General features: G+C 39.9%; 1 protein-coding gene across 5 annotated transcripts in view; it reads right to left on the minus strand.

Annotated features, from left to right (window-relative positions):
* Window positions 1-13,346: 13,346 nt before the first annotated feature.
* The window catches only part of CD59 (CD59 molecule (CD59 blood group)), a 31,386-nt gene continuing 24,764 nt past the window's right edge, over window positions 13,347-19,968 (minus strand). For all 5 annotated transcript variants that reach the window (XM_074275630.1, XM_074275631.1, XM_074275628.1 and 2 more), the window contains 2 exons: window positions 19,296-19,400; window positions 13,347-15,089 (listed from right to left, as the gene is read on the minus strand). In XM_074275630.1, coding sequence (XP_074131731.1) covers window positions 14,893-15,089; window positions 19,296-19,400 — 302 coding nt within the window. In that variant the 3' untranslated portion in view covers window positions 13,347-14,892. The remainder of the gene's footprint in view (window positions 15,090-19,295; window positions 19,401-19,968) is intronic.

Here is a 19,968-nt window from a genome sequence, read left to right on the forward strand (position 1 = left end):
TTTCATGGAAGGGAGTGAAATGTAAGAAGACTGGGAAGAATAATGTTCTTTTCTCTAAATTGTAATCGTTCTCTTGGAGCAGGTTTCTTGGGGAGCTTCTGGGAGCAGCCTTAGTTTCAGTTCTGAATAATAATCATTCTGGATAATAATCACCTCAAATACAACCAGGAGTTAAAGTCCAGATTCTTTATTGTCTCTTCCAAAATCTTATGTCCTTCACTTGGGGCTCGGCCTTCCTCTCTCCTTGGTTCCCGAGAGCTCTTGCTCCTTTGTCTCTGTCAGCTTCAGCCTCTTCCCTTCCAATGTTTCCATCCAGAGAAAAGGTGGAAGTGGGAATGAATCTTGACTCCGCCTCCAAGATTGGGATTGTGGGTTTCTGTGGGTTTCTGTGGGTTTGCGAATCTCCTGGAAGTCAATCCTAGCTGTGAATCTCCCAAAGTCCAAGAGTAAGCTTGTGAACTCCTCCTTATTTATGCTTTCTTAAAGATGTGAACTCCTTTAAAGGTATGAACTCCTTTAAAGGTGTGAACTTAGCACCTTGTTTCAAGTACTGGCCCATACATAACATCTCCTTGTAGGATCAGATCAATCATATTGAATCATGCTAAATTAGATAATTATTGTCTCTATCCATTCCAGTGACTTAGCACCTTTTAAGAATCCTAACAAGGAAGGTAGGAAGGGAGCAGGAATAAAGAATGTTAAGTGACAAACTTAATTTACTCCTGAATTTAATATTTAATCCTGAAGGTTTTAGGCATTTTTTCAGTAGGGGGGCAGCATGGTCAGTCTGGCACTTTTGGAAAATCTCTTTGGCAACTGAGCATAGGAAGGATTGAAGTGGGGGAAAACTTGAGGCAGAAAAAAAATTAGAAGGCAATTTTGCAAGAGTCCAGTTAAGAGGTAATAGAGGGGGACAGCTAGGTGGCGCAGTGGATAGAGCACCAGCCTTGAATTTAGGCGGACCCGAGTTCAAATTTGGTCTCAGACACTTAACACTTCCTAGCTGTGTGATCCTGGGCAAGTCACTTAACCCCAGCCTAAAAAAGAAAAAAAAAAAAAAAAAAAAAAGAAAGAAAAAAAAAGAGGTAATAGAGGAATCAAGGTCATGGTGATGTGCATGGAGAGAAGGAACTGTTTAGGAGAAATGTTAACAGAAGGTACAAACAACAAGAGTTAGCAATGGGTTGGGTATGTGGGAGGAATGAATGAGAAGTCAAGAATGACATAATTTGAGAGCTTGGGTAGCTAGAAGGACGCTGGTACCCACAATTGTAATAAGAAAGTTGAGAAGAAAGGAAGATTTTGGGGAAAGATTAATGATTTTTTAATAGAAATAGGATATCCAGTTTGAAATGTCCAATTGCTGGTGAGAGAATTCCAAGAAGTGCAGGGTAAGTGTGTATGCTGAGCCATGAAACAAAGATTTTGTGGTTATTTAGTCATATCTGATTCTTCGTGACCCCATTTGGGGTTTTCTTGGCAAAAATACTGGAGCAGTTTGCCATTTTCTTCTCATTTTACTGATGAAGAAACTCAGGCAAACAATATGAAGTGATTTGCCCAGGGACGCACAGCTATTAAGTGCTGAAACCAGATTTGAACTCTAGTTCTCCTTACTCCAGGCTTAGCACTCTATTCAATGTGCTACATAGCTGCCCATGAAAAAGAGATCACCTACTGAAAATATGCTTCATCACTGGGAAGTGAATGTAAATTGTTAGCACTACTGTCTATCTACCCAGGTTACTTATACCTTCGAAATCTAATACTTAATGTGCAACAAGAAAATGGTATCTACACACATATATTGTATCTGGGTTATATTGTAACACATGTAAAATGTATGGGATTGCCTGTCATCGGGGGGAGGGAATGGAGGGAGGGGGGGATAATTTGGAAAAATGAATACAAGGGATAATACTATAAAAAAAATTACTCATGCATATATACTGTGAAAAAAAATTCTAAATAAAAAATAAATAAATAAAAGAAAATATGCTTCATGACTCAATGAGGAAGAGTGCAATGGCTTATATCTCTGCATTGTGCAGAGTTTTGTTTTGTGAGTCATATTTTATTTTTTCCAATTACATATATAGTTTTTACCATTCATCTTTTAAATAAAATTTTGAGTTTTAAATTTTTTTCTCCCTTCCTCTCTGCCATCACCAAGATGGCAAATAATTTGATATAGATTATATATGTATAATCACTGTACAGCAATTTTACTTGAGAAAGATAGTAAGAGTAGATGAATGTAGATATTAGAAGCTCCTAGAGTTGTGGGTTTGACCCTGTGCCTCCTTATTCTGCATAAGCATAGAAGTAAACCATGTTATTAATGCCCTCCATTAATCTCTGTGAGTATGGAGTGAGAAGTGATGATAAATAAAGTGTAAGATCAGATTTTTTTGGAAGTGACTATAAGACTTAAATGAATGGGTGATCTCATTGATGAGGGAGCTTCCTCCAGAGACACAGGCCATTCCTCATTAATTCCCATTGTCAGTAGCTTTGATGTGAACTCTAACCTAGTCCATCTTGACTCCATTGTCAGGAATGATATGGACTTTAATCGAATCCATCCTGTTCCTCCTGTCAACCATCACACACAAGAAGCCAAATTCCTGGGACTGTCTTGTCAGCATATTTAAGGCATATTTAACTGTTTCTTCATGTAACATAAACATAAATTAAATGTGATTGTTCTAGATTAGGACTTTCCCAATCCGCACTAATTTTCTAGATTCTCCTCATCCTCTTCCTTTAAAGAACCTCACTTTCTGATGTCAAATAATGTTTTATTTTGCCCATGAACCTTTTCATGTCGATAAAGGGCCCTTGTGACTATGACAACACTTGTGAAATTTTCACATTTCCAACCGCTCTCCCATCATCTGCTACTTCTTCAGCTCTTGTCCATGTGTTCCCCCAAAGGCTCCCTCCAACATAATAGGGAACTTTCTTGAGTTTTCTTGATCCTGTAATGGTTGGAAAATGAAGTTGACAAGTTGCCTGAGATTAATGGTTTGTGAAAGATGGCAGGAGATGAGGTTGGAAAAGGTAGACTGGGCCCATCAGACTAGAGAAATCTTTGGATACCAAAGTAAGAAACTATATTCGAACTTTACTCTTCTGAACAGGAAAGTAATGTGATGAAAATGATTCCAGAAAATTAGCCTGGCTGCTGTTTGTAGGATGGATTGGTGAGGGAGACGATTGAAGACGCAGTAATGACTGACATGAATGTATGGTTTGAAAGTATTGCTTAGTGATGTAAGATTCAAACCTAGGTGTCTCCTGCTTTCCTGCTCAGCTCTTTTTCCACTATCTGTTTGTACAACAAAAGAGAAAATGATCAAAAATATATATTAGTTTGATTACTTAAAGAAATAATGTAGATAGGCAACTCCTCCATTCGGTTATTGGAGGGGATGGCACCTTGATGGAACTTAAGGCTGAGTATGTTAGTCAAAAGAAAGATACCAGGGACCAGACTGACTCCAATAGATCTCTCTGATTGGTCTCAATTGTAAAATAACCAAGAAATGCCAGGATACATGTGAACTCAAAGCAGTGCCATAGGACAGAAAGAAAGACAGCCCAGTTCTTTCCCAGTCTATTCAGAAACAATATTCCATTCCTAGTTAATCAAAGGGACCGCTCTTCACTTTGGATTTAGTTTCATCAGTACAGATACTCAGCTCATTCTAGAAATGTAAATATGAGATCCTTAATGCTGTTATGCATCTTTCCATTCTCCTCCTCCTCCCTCAATTAAATCCACAGAGTTCCTTTCATTCATTTTTAATTCTGATGGTGTCTACACATCACAAATGCCCCCAAAGGCAAAATACTGTGTGGGAAAAGGCCAATATTAATTCCTGGCTGTGGTGGTAGGGCTCAAATTTATTTAGCATCAACCTTGTCCACTGCTGCCTATTTACTGCATCCTCTTTGTTCTTAAGGAAGGAGGGGGGGGGAGAAAAGAGAAGAAAAGAAGGAGGAAGAGGAAGAGAAGAAGGAGGAGAAGCAGTGCCCAACTTGATCTGGCTGCCCCCAAGAGGCAGCTAATACTACTCATACACTGTTCTTCATCCTTCATTCTCAAAAAAGACCAAGAACATCAGGCAGGTGATGTCTTGACTTTCAAGTGAATTGAATTTAAGTGAGACAGAACTGTTCAAAGTCATCAGCTCCTTCTCTCCTCCTCCATTTAAGCTACATGTTAGGGGAAAAACTTCCCAACAATTAGAGCTGACTCAGAATGCTTTGCCCCTTCTTAGAGATCTTCAAACAGAGATTATACAGTCATTTGTCAGCTATCGGTCTGGCTGGACTAGATGGCTGCTGATAATGCTCACATGATGATACTTCCAACAAGTGGGCTATCCAGTCTCTCACTGACATCCTCCAAAGAAGCCACAGCTCACTACTTCTAGTTTCCTTCTCTCTTTCTAAATCTGTTTTCCTCCATTTCCCACCAATTGTCGCTGGTTCTACCCTCTAAGGTCAAGCAGAATCTTCCTTAGAGCAGCCCTTCAAATATTTGATAACAGAAACATCTTCCCATTAGTTTTCTCTGTAGCCTAAACATCCTCCTGTGGCATGGACTCGTGACCACCCTGTTCTTTTTGCTGTGGGTGCCCTTGCTTGTTTATGTCTTTTCTGAAATGGGTTGGCCCTGACTGAGCACAGTACTCCAGCTCTGGTCTGGTATCAGAAGAATGCTCAGTGGGAAGGACATGAGAACATGTGGGAGAAATCTGTGTGACTCAGAGAAGTCTGAGGGCATCAGATCTGCCTTATTTGCCTGAGGGAGGCATCCAGAGGCAAGAGCACAGGGCTAACTTGATGGAACATTAGGGTTAGTCAAGAGCAGCTAGGTGATTCAGCAGACTCAAGAAGACTATAAATCATCTCTTAGCCATTAGCAATGTGACTTCGGGCAAGTTTCTCAATATTTCCCAGTGTCGGTTTCCTGTTCTGAAAAATGAAAATAATGATAGCACTGACCTTCCAGTGGATTATTGTGTGGACATCAAGATACATTAAGTGCGGGGCAGCTAGGTGGCGCAGTGGCTAGAGCACCAGCCCTGAAGTCAGGAGGACCTGAGTTCAAATCTGGTCTCACTTAACACATTCTAGCTGTGTGACCCTGGGCAAGTCACTTAACCCCAATTGCCTCAGCCAAAAAAAAAAAATATATATATATATATATGTTAAGTGCTTTGCAAACCTTAATGCTCTAGAAATGTTATCCATTAATGGGAGAACAATCATCTTGAAATCTTTTCACCATGAGCTTCCAACATATCTTTTTAATATTTCTAGGTAGTATTCTTTTTTGTACATTCTCTTGTCCCAAGTGTTCTCATCGTTTTGCACACACACTATCCTAAATCTCATTTCTATATCTTTGAAATGCATTCCCTTCTCACCTCTGCCTCTAAGAGACCCCAATTTCCTTCAAAGTTTAGTCCAGGTGCTATTTGTTTCTGTGATTCCTTTCCAGCTCTCCCTGTCCAAGAGTGTTTTTGACAACCTCTCAAAAAAAGAGCTTTTATTTATTTTGCATAGGATTCCATGTGTACATACTGTCTTCCCCTATAAAGTATAAGATTCTTGAGGGAAAGAAATATTATATTTCTATCTTTGTCTTGAGGGTTCCAAAGATGGATACACTGAGTCAGGAAGATAGTTCAAATTTAGCCTCAAACACTAGCTGTATGACTCTGGGCAAATCACTTTACCTCAGTTTCCTCAACTGTACTTTTCTCTCAGGGCTGTTGAAAAGGCCAAATTAAATATTGTTTGTAAAAAGAAAATGCTTAACACAGAGCTTGGAACGTAGGAGAGGCTTAATAAATGCTTCTTGACAATTTTTTTCCCAGCCCAATATTTCCATGATTATATCCTTTATACCATTTCCTCCCACTTCTTATTTGTAATGTGTCTCCAGCCTCCTCATTCCTACTGTATAGCTCTCTATTGTCCCGTCTCTTATGAAAAATATATTAAAACCTCACCTATTCAAAATAAAGTCTAAATCAGATCATTTTAACCATCAGGTCCTCAAACACAAGCTTAGACCTTATGATAAACTCAGTTTCTCCCAAAGTTGGGTGAGAACTCTATTCTAAGATTCCCAGGTAACCTCTGGGTTCCCGTGGGCAGAGAGGTGTCTATCCCTTTTCAAAGGGATGGTTTCATAATATTGAAAAATAAATGCAGGAATAGAATGTAATAGAAAAAAATTAAATTTAAAATCAAATCAAATTTTAAAAAGATTCAATCAAGAGAGAAATGTACATTTATATGTTAGCCATACTAATATTGTGTTTTGGGTTTTTTTTGGTTTTTTTTTTGAGGCTGGGATTAAGTGACTTGCCCAGGGTCACACAGCTAGGAAGTGTTAAGTGTCTGAGACCAGATTTGAACTCAGGTCCTCCTGAATTCAAGGATGGTGCTCTATCCACTGCGCCACCTAGCCCACTAATATTGTTTTAGATGTATGCACATGTATGTGTATATGAATATTTATATATGTAGTGTTCTCTGGTTCACTTTTCTTGGGGTCTCTATATATGTATATATACTCTCACACACTACACACACACACACACACACACACACACACACACACACACACACATCTGTTAAGTAGCCTGCTTGGGGAAGATGAGGAGAAGGAAAGGAGAAAATAAAAAGTTCAGAGAATAAAAGAAAACCTCCAAGGAAGCAAAGACAAGATTAACAGTTAAGAATACATCTTGAAATGAAAATTTGTGACTACATATTTTGAATCCTCTCTGATATTCTGCTGGGCACATGACAGTGTTTTATTTTGTTTTTTCATGTTCTGTCTTTCCTTTTTTATTTTGTTTTCCTTGTTTTGCATTTAAGTTTTAAATACATTTTTAAAAATAATAATAAAATTTTAAGAATATTTCTAAATGCAATTTTAGCTTCCAGGTGTCTCTAATCAAATGGTTTCAAACCTGTTTTTTACTTAACTGGCAAGATAAGAATCACAAGATTTTTGAGAGTTGGGGAATGACCATAAAGGTCATTTAATCCAAGTCATTCCTTTTAAACAAGAGAAAATAGAGATTTTCAACATGGGAAGAGATGCCCAAAGATACACAAATAATATCAAAATGGAATTCAAACGTATCATGTGACTCCCTCATAACAGCAAGAAAATCCTATTCACACAAGAATTTTGCTGATTATGACATGGTGAGTAACTCAAGAGTAGCCAGGCAGAGAGGTCAGTCACTTTATCTCCTGACTCTCCCACCTTCAAATGAGCAGAGCTATTCCTTGGGGACTCGTATTTTTCTCTCTGGACACTCTGTAAGTTCCTCTTCCTCCTGAAAACATGATTCCCTTTCAGCCCCCCAACTACTTCTGTGATTATTGCCTAAACTCAATCCCAAAGAAACCAGTTCCGTCTGCTCTGGAAAGCAGTTAAAATACATCAGTAAATTCTCTCTCACTTTGCATATAAGGCTTTCACTTTGATAGTGAAAAAACAGTTCAAATCTCCTTCCATTCTACCCACTTCACCCACTTCATGCTGCCTTCAAGCACTGGTAAACACAGTTTGATAATTAACTGTGATTTGACTAGCAAGGGAATTCAGGCAAAACTTAAGACATTAAATTTCTAAATACTCATAACTTAAGCAATCATTGGGAAACAAGATTGCATTCTTGTCCAAAGAGGTAGAGGAAAGGCAGGGAGAGAGGAAGCCTTTCTCTGTGGACTAGGATGAAAATTTCTCACTGAAAAACACTCATTCTCCTCTCTCCACCCAATCCCTTCCTGCTCTTGGTATCCCAGTGCTACTCAGCTACATATGCTCCCCCTATGTCCTCCATTACAAAGTTGGCTGTCTTTTCTTGGTCACCTGAAACCTCTTCACTCATAGACTCTTCTAAATGTAGCCCAGTAACATCAACATCAAGTCCCTTCTCCATGGGGGAACTCCCTTACCCAGCACTCTCTACACTTAAATTGTGGATTGCAAAAAATGAAATAACATCTGAATGTGGGAGCTGAGAAAGTATGATTTATTATCAGTAAATCTTTGATTTGTATACCTGTTTATATATTTATATACGCAGGGTCATGTAAAAATTTCTTGGGTGAAAAGTGGAAAAAGTTTAAGGAGCCTTAGTCTATACCAGGGGTTCTCAAACTATGGCTCCTGGGTCAGATGTGACCACTGAGGACGTTTATGTGGCCCATCGGTTATGGCAAATGGGCTGAGGGGCGGAGACAGAGTGTGAGCTTTTGGTTTTACTATAGTCCGGCCTCCCACAGTCTGAGGGACAGTGAATGGCCCCCTATTTAACAAGTGTGAGGACCACTGGATACCATCCAATTCAGTGAGCATCTGGAGGTATGGATTATGTTATTTCCCCATTTCACAGAACAGAGGTACAAATAATAACCCACTTTGACCTTTATTCAAAATTCCCCATTTTTTTTTTTTGCAAGGGCCCAATGCTAAGGGACTGTGGGGGTCAGCCCCCAGTGAATGTGCTTACTGCTCTCCCCTCTGATTCTTACCGGCTATATGACTTTGAAAAAATTACAAACACTCTTGGCCAAAGTAGCCTGATTGATAAAATGGGATTCATATTGTTCCTCATTAAGACCAAAGGGAAGGAAATTAGATCAAATAAACGTTTAGGGGTCCTTTCCATCTCAAAGGTTTATAATTTTGAAAGGAAATCAGGAAATCAGGATATTTGGCTGCAGGGATACTGCAGAATGAGACATTGAAGGCCAGTTTTCTTCAGGGGAATCTGAAGCTGCCGGTCTCTGTGCTGTGTGGGCCCAAGGCTGTAGTCCTTCTGCAGAAGAAATAGAAATCATAGTGTCCAAATGTTAGCATGTGAAGGGGCATGAAATCATGTAACCACCCTCTCCTTTTACAAATGGGGGAAACTGAGGTTCAAAGAAGGGATAGGATTTGCTCAAGATCACACAGGAAATTAGTGGAGTTGCATCCAGGAATCCATGATTCACAGATCAGAGAATTGCAGAGTTGGAGCTCAACAGCCAACCACAAGACCAACCCATGCCTGAAAAAAGACCCTTTTTACTCAACAAGATAGAGACCTCCAAGAAGGGGGCAACCATCACCTCCCCAAGACAGGCTTCCTACTTTTGGACAACTGTAATTGCTAGGAAGCTTTTTTTTCCTTCAAAGCCTCAATTTTCCCCTTGAAAGCTTGTACCCATTGACTTTAGTTCTGTCTCCCAAGTTCGAGTAGAACAAGGTCAGGACAGCCCAGGAGACCCTTATAAAATTATCTTCTTATTCCTTCCCATGCCCAGGACCAAAGCTTTCTCAATTTTTCTGGGTCATTTAATAGGTTTAAATAATTATTTGCTCTTCCTTCTCGTAGAGGACCATGACATTAGGAAGAGAGTGCAAGTGAACTGGATTTAGGTGAGGGAGGGCTGGGCAAGGTCACCTGCTCACTTTCCTCTCCAGAGCCATCTGGGTCCAGCGGCAGGATATCGATCAGGACGACTGGAGATGGCCCTGAATGCAGGGAGACCTTGGCTCTTTAAACTAAGGTCTTTAACAGGTATCAATTTGCCTGAGGCAACACCCATTTAGAAGGCTAGGTAACCACTGGCATAAAAATGCAAGACTGGCCCTAGAGAGATAAACTGTTTTTTCTGAATGGCAGCGTAGTCAACAGAGCATCTTCCCCAAAGTTCAAAAACGTGTTAGCTGTGGGCATTCACTGTGCCTCAGTTTCTCCATCAGTAAAGTGGAGGTAATAACCAAACCTGCCTCACAAAGATATTTGGGAGGATTACAGATGATCCTATATGTAAAGCACTTTACAGACCATATTAATGTTAGCTATTCCTTCCTAGTCTCTTAAAACAGAAGAGTTTTTAATTCCAGGTCCAGGGTCATTGATATACTAATATGATCCACATAGTCAAGAAGGACCTTTCTTGCTGTTCTTTGTAGAATTAGCCCAGCTGAACTGTGAGTTTCATATCTCTCCTGTGTAAACTCCACAAGAACAGGGACCCAACTGACTTCTCTTATTTATTTTTTTTTTAAGGCTGGGGTCAAGTGACTTGCCCAGGGTCACACAGCTAGGAAGTGTTAAGTGTCTGAGACCGGATTTGAATTCGGGTCCTCCTGAATTCAGGGCTGGTACTCTATCCACTGCGCCCCCTAGCTGCCCCTGACCCAATTGACTTCTACTTGTTGATCTAGTTGATCAGTCATTTCATAACATTGCTTCTTGCTACCTTTCCAGTCTCCTTACCTCCCACTGACCTCCTGGCTGTTACAGTCCATTTCTTGGCTCCAGGCATTTCCTCAGGCCCTTTCCCAAGGGCCATTCCCTTCCTCCTTCAGTTCAACCACTGACCTCTCTCACTTCTTTTAAGACTCAACTAAAATCCCACCTGTTCAAGAGGCCAAATTCTCCCACTATATCTGGAGCCATCTCCAGTCACCTTGATCTGTATCTTACCACTTGACCAGAAATTTCTGGAGGAGAAAGGTTGGGGACTTTGCACAACCCTCCCTCCCTTAAATTCAATTTGCTTCCTTCCTGTCATGATCTTTTTCAGGAATAAATGATAATAAAATCCCACCTTCAATATAAAGCTTTCCCCAAATCCCTCATAATTATTATTTTATTTATTATTTGTTTGATTATTTATTATATATTATATAATCAATATTTTCTATTTGAATTGTAGATAGCTTGCTTTCTATAAATACTTTTTGCATGTTGTCATCCCCATTAGACTGTAAGCTTCTTGAGAGCTTTTGCCTCTTTTTATATTCCCAGTTTTTAGAAGTAACCTGGCACATAGTAGGAGCTTAATAAATGTAGATTGCCTGATTCACTTATATCCAGTCTCCTTTCTAATCACACTGGCCACACTGTTGGCTGTTCACTCTATAGGACTTTCTGTTTTCTGACTCCATTATCTTAGTTGGTCAATAAATTAAGTGCCTAGGATGTGCCAGACACTATGCTAAATGCTGGAAATATAAAAAATAAAGCTAATGTTTGCCCTTCAGGAGCTTTCAATCTAATGGGGAAGACGATACACAAAAGGAAATTGAAAAGGGAGAAGGGAAAGTTACTCATTGGGAGTGGGTGTATGATGGCAAAGTCCAGAAGAATGTAGCTGTGTGGGAAATGAAGAGATGGTTGGGTAGGGCACCCTCCTTAAATGGAGCTTCCGGAAGGAGCTATCCAACTCTATTCTCGTCAATCAGAGGGTCCCAAGGGCTGTGAGTTCCGGATTTGAAGAGATTTTGTAGAATAATGAGGTTTTGGAGCATTATGGCAACCATTCTGGGGCGTGATGCTCCACAATACAGCCATGTGGGGAATGAAGATTCAAATCTCATCTCAGTTATTTACCCTGTGAAACCTTGGACCAATCACCTGCACAAAGGGAGGGATAGAACTAATGGTCTGTGGGGTTCTTTCTAGTTTTACATCTATGATTCTGTGGCCAAAAGGGGAAAAACTACAGGGAAACTTACCAAAACAAATGAAAAGGGTTTGTCATTGATATTACCTATAAAATTCCCCGATGTTCCCAATCCAAGGTCCTTTAGCCGACTCCCTCGGTATCTGCCTCCTTCCCCCATCAGGGCCAGTGGCAGGAAGCCAATGTCTTGCCACAAATTGCTTGGGCATCTGTCAAGAGCTTGGCTACTCAGCAGACTCCCAGACAGCCTTCTCTTTCTTTCTCTTCTTGCTGAATGAGCAATTGTCCCAGTGTGGGCTGCAGGGGCGGGCGTCCTGTTTTCAACTTTGGGTAGTTCATTGGTTTCTTTGTAAGCCACTTGGTAGCCGAGTGTTTCCTTGGCCTGGGCTTTACACATAAAGTACTAAATAAACATAAAGTACTTGTCCTGTTTTGGGCAGCTCGAGGAGAGAGGCAACAGGCCATACACACAGAATACCTATCTAGCCGTGCAGGGAAGCGAGGTGGTGCAGCGGATAGAGCTCCAGGCCTGGAGTCAGGAAGACCCATCTTCCTAAAATCTGAACTAAGCTCAGATATTTACTGGCTCTGTGACTCTGGGCAAGTCTCAGTCTCCCCATCTGTAAAGTGAGCCGGAGAAGGAAATGGCAGACCAAGAACTCTTCCTGGTTTCAAATCTGATCTCAGACATTTACCAGCTGTGTCTAGGTCCTGTCTCTGTCCCCACGTACAGTAAATAATTAGATCATTTAATCAATTTTCATAAAATTGCATACATTTCATTAAGTAAGAAAGTAATTCCAAGAGAGAAAGAATGGTAAGCACAGGGCGAGGTGGGGAGAGGGGGAAGGAGGAAGAACCTTGCATAAGATCTGGCATCTCAACTGGACTTTAAAGGAAGCTAGAGATTCTACAAGGCAGAAATGAGGAAGGATGTTTGGGGAAATGGCACAAAGGTTTTGTCTAGGGAATAGCTAGCTGGTCACTTTTCCTAGAACAGAGGAATTAAAAAAACAAAACCTTCAAGCCATTTATCACCCTCTTTATAGTGGAATTCTCCAATTATTGGGACAGAAGCGAATGTGAGCTTGGAGCTGTGAATGTCAGTGAAATGGAGGGGCAGCCCCCATCCCCAGCTTTAGTGAGGCTTGTGACTGGGTCACTGTTCAATGGAGACAAAACTCACTGGCTGCTGGGTTTGGAAATGCAGAATCTTATTGGTGGACCTAATGGTGTTTGCTTTAGAGAAGCCATTAATTGCCATTCATCCCAGTTTCCTCATCACTGGTAAAGGAATGATCCTTTATCAAGCAATATATACAATATAAAGCAATAATACAGTTTCCCAGCTTTAGAACAGATGGAATAACCATACCAAAGAAAAGTGATTAATGGATTTATGGTAAGGTCCCAAGAATCCCCTTCTCCCAACTGCCAATAGAAAACACAATCTAACAGATTGTGCACTGGTGGAGCACCAGCTCTGGAGTCAGAAGGACCTGAGTTCAAATCTAGTCTCAGGCCCAGTCACATAGTGTTAAGCATAAGTCAACCTCAATTGCAGAAGGAAAGAGAAGGAAAGGGAAACGGGAAGGGGAAGGGGGGAGGGGGAAGGGGAAAGGGGGAGGGGGAGGGAAAAGGAAGGGGGAGGGGGGAGGGGAAGGGGAAGGGAAAGGGAAAGGGGGAGAGGAAGGGGAAGAAGGGAGGAGGGGAAGAAGGGAGGAGGGGAGGAAGGGAGGAAGGGAGGAAAGGAGGAAGGGAGGAAGAGGAAGAAAAAGAAAGAAAAAGAAAGAAAAAAAAAAACACTTTCCGAATAACAAGCACATCCAGTCCAATAGTTTGATTGGATTTAATTTTCAAAAGACATAATTGTTTACAACTCCTTCACTTGATTACAGAATGAGTTAAAAAGTCTTTATTATAATGATTCCTTCACTATATATGCTACTGAATACAGAATCAACATTTTGGGAATACAAAATCTTTTTTTTTTTTTTTTTTGATCATTCTAATATATTTTGTCAAAGGGCTCCCATGGGGAGAGGGTTGGAGGGGGAGGAGTAACATGTTTACAACTATAAAAAGGGGGAAAGCAAAGTGAGCAAGTGTCTCCTAGAAGAGCATTGCGTTTGACAACAGTAAATGAATAGCCTCCATACCAGGGGAGGGCTTTATCTCCCTCCCCCATTTTGTTAATCATGCAACTGAGAGTTCTGACCAATCTTGGCAATGAATAAATTCTTATTTCCGTTAGGGATACAATTTGGAACCCCCTCATGATGGTTTCACGGACTTTCTCACCATATTCAGAAGCAATGACATTAAGTCTGGAAAACGGACTTTCCACCAGGAACCTTTGGATCTCCAGTCAAATGGATAGTGCAAAGCACAGAGGCCTCGGGCTGGTTAATTTCTAAGGTGAGCGCATGCTCTGTGGGTGGGAGGATGGCTTACTAGAACTGTAACACAGATTGATTTTGGCTTTGTAAATGCTCCCACTAACGACCAAATCTCATCTTTAGTTTAAATCTTTAAAGATGAATATGGAAAGAGACCCTAAGGATCCAGTTCCCTCAAGATGCTCAAGTTTCAGTTAAATGTCTCTCTCAGGGAGAGATGTCTTTGAGAAGGATTAATTTCTAGTTCCCTTTCAACATTTCTCAGTTGAGGACCCATTCCAGTCATAATGAAACAAGGGTTTTAATGACACTTGTTCCCTGAGCAGGGTATATTTTTAGGCTGGGTTAATGTGTCCTTTCCTTGCGGCCGAGGAAGGAATGCTTGAAAACTGGCTCAAGAGCCAAAAGGATGGACCTGGATAGTTCATACAGTGATGGAAGCATGATTGTTTTTTTTTAAATTTAGTCTTAATTTGAAAGCCAAAGAATGAGAAGGCACAGCAACTCAGTCAAGATCACCGATGTAGATATCTGGGGAAATGGGAAAAATGCCACATGGGAATTCTCATGGTTAACCCTGTCACCCAACATATGGACGCAACTTTGGGGTGGAGGGTTAGGGGAGCCTAGACAGCCAGAAATAACAAATTACCAGCAGCTATAGTGTTCTTTCCAATACTTCAGAATGTAAGATGTCTCCCGAGACATGAGGCTTGTGTGAGAATGACAATGGTACCCCCAAAGTTTTCATACACTCCCCTCCAAGTACAATTTTTGGATACCTGCTTCTCGAATGAAAGGCCGTAACTAAACATCTTTCTCCTATACAAAATTCACTTAGTAAGAAACATAATACTTGAGATCTCATGGGAATGGAAATGGAAAATCACTCCCCCCCATTCCAACATTGTTACCCCTCACTCCCCCTCCCACTCCCCCCCTCTACATCCTGTTCCTCAGGACTTTTGGTCTTTCCACTCAATTAAAATAGGAATCTCACAACCAGCAACACCAGTAGCCCAGAAATTATGGATGCTTTGCTGACTGTGATCCCCATCCCTGCAGCATTGCAAAGGTCATGTTGGCAGCAGTGATAGTCGAAAACACCAGCACTGACTTTTCCAATAGCATTTATGTTGCATTCATCAAATTTCCAACATCTTTGGAAATATTTTCCATCTTTAAAAAGAAACACACACAGAAAACAAGAGTTATTAAAACAAACAATTAAATATCAAAGCTATTGTTTCCAGAGCTCACAGAAAGGGCAAAGTATGGATAAATTTATATAATTTCATATTTATTCATAATTTTTATTATCAATTATTGATTATGTGATATACATTTATCTATTTTATATATGCACATATATATACATTTTAAAAATCTTGATTTAGAGCTAGAATGGGTCTCGTAGATATCCTCTAGCCCATACTCCTCATTTTACTAATTAGAAAACAAAGAGGTCCAAGCAGTTAGTATCTTGCCAAAGGTCATACAGGGAATAAGAAGCAAAGTCAAGACTGAACTCTGACTCCAAATCCAGTGTGCTTTTCACTAAGCAAAGGTATGAGTTTGTTTTTAATCCTGATCTGTGATTTCATCAGCTTTTGAAGGGGGGAATAGGATGAGGTGCTCCCAGAATGGAAATTCCCTCCTCCAAATCTGATTAGCGGCTCATTTGTCACTTACCACCTTAGAGAAGGGTTTGGGGGCATTGAAATATCAAATAATTTGCCCATAGCTCCAATGTGCCAGAGGCAAGACTTGCAACTACAGACTAGCTTACTCCCATCTTGCTGTAAATATCAACCATCCTCCTGGCCTTTCCTGCTCCCAGCCCACTTCCATTCTTTGTTGCATGATGGGTATAAGATGACTTGAGTTGCCAAATCCCCACTCCCAAAAAGACTGCCAGAAGCAGATAAAGAAGGGTTCTCGTTCAGAACCCACTCCAGTCACAATGAAATAAGGGTTTTAATAACACTTGTTCCCTGAGCAGGGCGTATTTTTAAGCCGGGTTGTATGGCCAAGAAAGGAATGCTTGAAAACTGTTCTGTCCTTGTTCTGCCCTCTGGAACCAAGCAGAGCAAAGTTAATCCCTCTTCCCCACAACAGCTCTTTACTCAGAGACTGAGATCCTGTCCCCATTAACTCTCCTCTTTTCTAAGATGAGCTACATCTAGTTCCTTCAACTAGTCATCATGTGACATGAATAAAAGCCCTTTATCATCATAGTTGGGGCTCCCTGAAAGGTAATCCCCAGAAACAAACACAATATTCCAAGATTAGACTGACAGATCCTTGAGGGCAAAGTCTATGTTTTGCATCCTTTTGTATCTGTGGTGTTTAGCACAGTGCACAGAATACAGTAAGTACTTAATAAATGTTTATTGATTGAAGATGTGTTCTGACCAGCACAGAGGGCTTTGGGATTTAAGGAGCAGAAATTCTTGCCTCTGAAATAAGAAAGCTACAAATCAGGCTGAATTCCTTTATGTGGACTTCTGGATCTTCCCCACATTTGGGAAACAAGCATTATTTACTTTCTAGCTTTTTTGGGGGGTACCTCCCTCTCTGGATTTTCACAATCATTCCTGGGATATGCTCCTTCCATGAAACTGACAACTAGTAATATTCTATAGAAATGGTCAATTTGACTCCCGAGGACAAGAGCCTGGAGTTAGGAAGCCCTGAATTTAAATCCAATTTCAGACACTAGCTGACACTTTGTGACCTGGGCAAATTATTTAACCTGTTTCAATTTCTTCAACTGTAAAATGGAGATTGTAATCGTATCTACTTCCCAAAGTTGTTATGGGGATCAAATGAAATATTTTTAAAGAGTTTAGCATAGTACCTAGCATACAGTAGTTGCATAATAAATACTTGCTCCTTCCTTTCCCTCCATTTTATTTGATAAAAGAAAGGTAGAGTAAAAAAAAGAAAGGGTCCTTATTCTTGATAAACAGGAAGTCCTATTACTCTCCTTCACATGCCCTCAGCTTTATTCAAACTGGTCTCACCAAATGAGTTATAGGAAGAAATAGACAATAAACTATTCTATTGGGAAGACCTCTGCTTTCCTCTTTCCTAAGCAGATAAATCTAATCATAAAATAAATAAAAACTTAAGGAGATGGATAGAATTTTAGAAAAGTTAGATATGATAGATTTCTGGAGAAAGTGAATGGGAATAGAAAAAAATATATCCCTTTCTCGAATGTACATAGTACCTTTCTAAAAACTGACCATGTACTAGGGCATAAAAACCTCACAAATGTAGAAAAAGAGAAATATTAAAAGCATTCTTTTCAGCCACATTGAAATCAAAATTACATTCAAAAAATATCCATAGAAGCATAAGATGAAGGTTAATTGGAAACGAAATTATCCAGTGCTAAAGAATGAGTCAAAGAACATATTATAAAAACAATAATTTCATTAGAGACACTGATAATATTGAGACAACATACCAAACTTTGTGGGATGCTGCCAAAGAAGTATTTAGGGAAGAATTTTTTTTACCTCTAAATGTTTACAATAATAAAATAAAGAAATAGCATATCAATGAATTGGACATAGTAACCAAAAAAAACCAAAAAACAAAAACAAAACAGACCCAACAACAACACTAGATAAAGAACAAATTTTAAATCTCCAATTAAACACCAAATTAGAAATCCTGAAAATCAAAGGAAAAATTAATAAAAGTTAATTAATTAATCCTTTTCAAAGATATCTCTCCCTGACAAGAGACATTTAACTGAAACTTGAGTATCTTGAGGAAACTAGATCCTTAAAGTCCCTTTTCCATATTCAGCCTTAAGATTTAAACTAAAGATAGGATTTGAACTTTAGTGGAAGCATTTACCAAGCCATAATTAATTAATTACTGCTACTACTACCACTGTAACCACCAGCAGCACTATTATTACTATGGCTACTAGTAAAACTACTACCACTTTACTAATACTAGTACTACCACTCCCACCAGGACTACTGATGCTGCTGCTATTCTACTACTACTACTATAATCAGCAGCAGCTCTACTACTACTACTGCTACTAGTACAACCACTCCCATTCTACTAGTACTACTAGTACAACCACTCCCATTCTACTAGTGTATTACTAGTACAACCATTACCACTCCACTAGTACCACTACTCCCACTCTACTAGTATATTACTAGTACAATCATTCCCACTCTACTAGTACTACTAGTATAACCACTCCCACTCTACTAGTATTACTAGTACAAACACTCCCACTCTACTAGTACTACTAGTACCACTACTCCCACTCTACTAGTGTATTACTAGTACAACCATTACCACTCTACTAGTACCACTACTCCCACCCTACTAGTGTATTACTAGTATAATCATTCCCATTCTACTAGTACTACTAGTACCACTACTCCCACTCTACTAGCATTACTAGTACAAACACTCCCACTCTACTAGTACTACTAGTACTACCACTACCACTCTACTAGTGTATTACTAGTACAATCATTCCCACTCTACTAGTACTACCACTCCCACTCTACTAGTACTACTAGTACAACCACTCCCACTCTACTAGTACTACTAGTACAACCACTCCCACTCTACTAGTACTACTAGTATAACCACTCCCACTCTACTAGTATTACTAGTACAAACACTCCCACTCTACTAGTACTACTAGTACCACTACTCCCACTCTACTAGTGTATTACTAGTACAACCATTACCACTCTACTAGTACCACTACTCCCACCCTACTAGTGTATTACTAGTATAATCATTCCCATTCTACTAGTACTACTAGTACCACTACTCCCACTCTACTAGCATTACTAGTACAAACACTCCCACTCTACTAGTACTACTAGTACTACCACTACCACTCTACTAGTGTATTACTAGTACAATCATTCCCACTCTACTAGTACTACCACTCCCACTCTACTAGTACTACTAGTACAACCACTCCCACTCTACTAGTACTACTAGTACAACCACTCCCACTCTACTAGTACTACTAGTACAACCACTCCCACTCTACTAGTATTACTAGCAGCAGCATCACCACTATTACTGCTGCTGCTGCTGCTGCTGCTATTTGATTTCCCAAGTGGATCTCCCAGCTGGAAGAGTAATAGGAACAGTGACTAACAGAGACCCCGGGCACCTTGGGTAATCAGTGTGCATTATTAAGTTGATCCTCTGGTCCCAAGAAATGGTCAGTAATTGGAGCAGGACCAGAGGTATTTGAAGTCCTGGCCTGATCCTCCTAAGTGAGCTGCCTTGGAAAACACTGATCCCAACAAGGTGGAGCCCTAGCCTACATTTGTGACTATGAAAGAGACATTTAAAGCAAGAGAAAGGAAAACTTACAAGTCATAAACAAAAGGCACGAATCTTCATCAGGTTTACAAACAATGTTCTCAATACAGGATTGTGTTGCAGAATTCTCACACTCGTAGCATTTCAGAGCATCACCTGTAACATACAAGAAAAACTAACATCAAGGACCCAGGAGATTGGCAAAAATTTAGGACCATACAATGATAGATTTAGAGCTATAAACGGCTCTTAAAATCTAAATTTTTTTCATTTCACAGACAGGGAAACTGAGGCAAAGATAAGTCACTCGTCCAGGATTATACAGCTAGTAAGTCTTTGAGCCAGGATTTGAACTTAAATCTTCTTGTTCTGGGATAGTAAGAGAATAACACAAATCTTATCCTTTCTTTAGAGACTTAAGACTGCCAATAGGAGAGCAAATTTGTTCTAGTTATCTCAACCGCATACTTGCCATACTTTCATCGTGGCCAAATAGGATTCTGGGCTTCCCTCAAGGTCAGACTTAGGTGTTACAACTTACATTAGTCCTTTCCTAATCCAATCAGTTGTCAGTGTGTTCTCCTTCCTGATATTACCTAATATAACTTTATAATTGGTATTATTTATTTGAACTTTGGTGGGAGCATTTACAAAGCCATAATTAATTAATTAATTAATTACTACTACTACTACTACTACTACTACTACTACTACTACTACTACT

The sequence above is a fragment of the Sminthopsis crassicaudata genome, chromosome 6 (genome assembly GCF_048593235.1).
Source record: "Sminthopsis crassicaudata isolate SCR6 chromosome 6, ASM4859323v1, whole genome shotgun sequence".
NCBI lineage: Eukaryota > Metazoa > Chordata > Mammalia > Dasyuromorphia > Dasyuridae > Sminthopsis > Sminthopsis crassicaudata.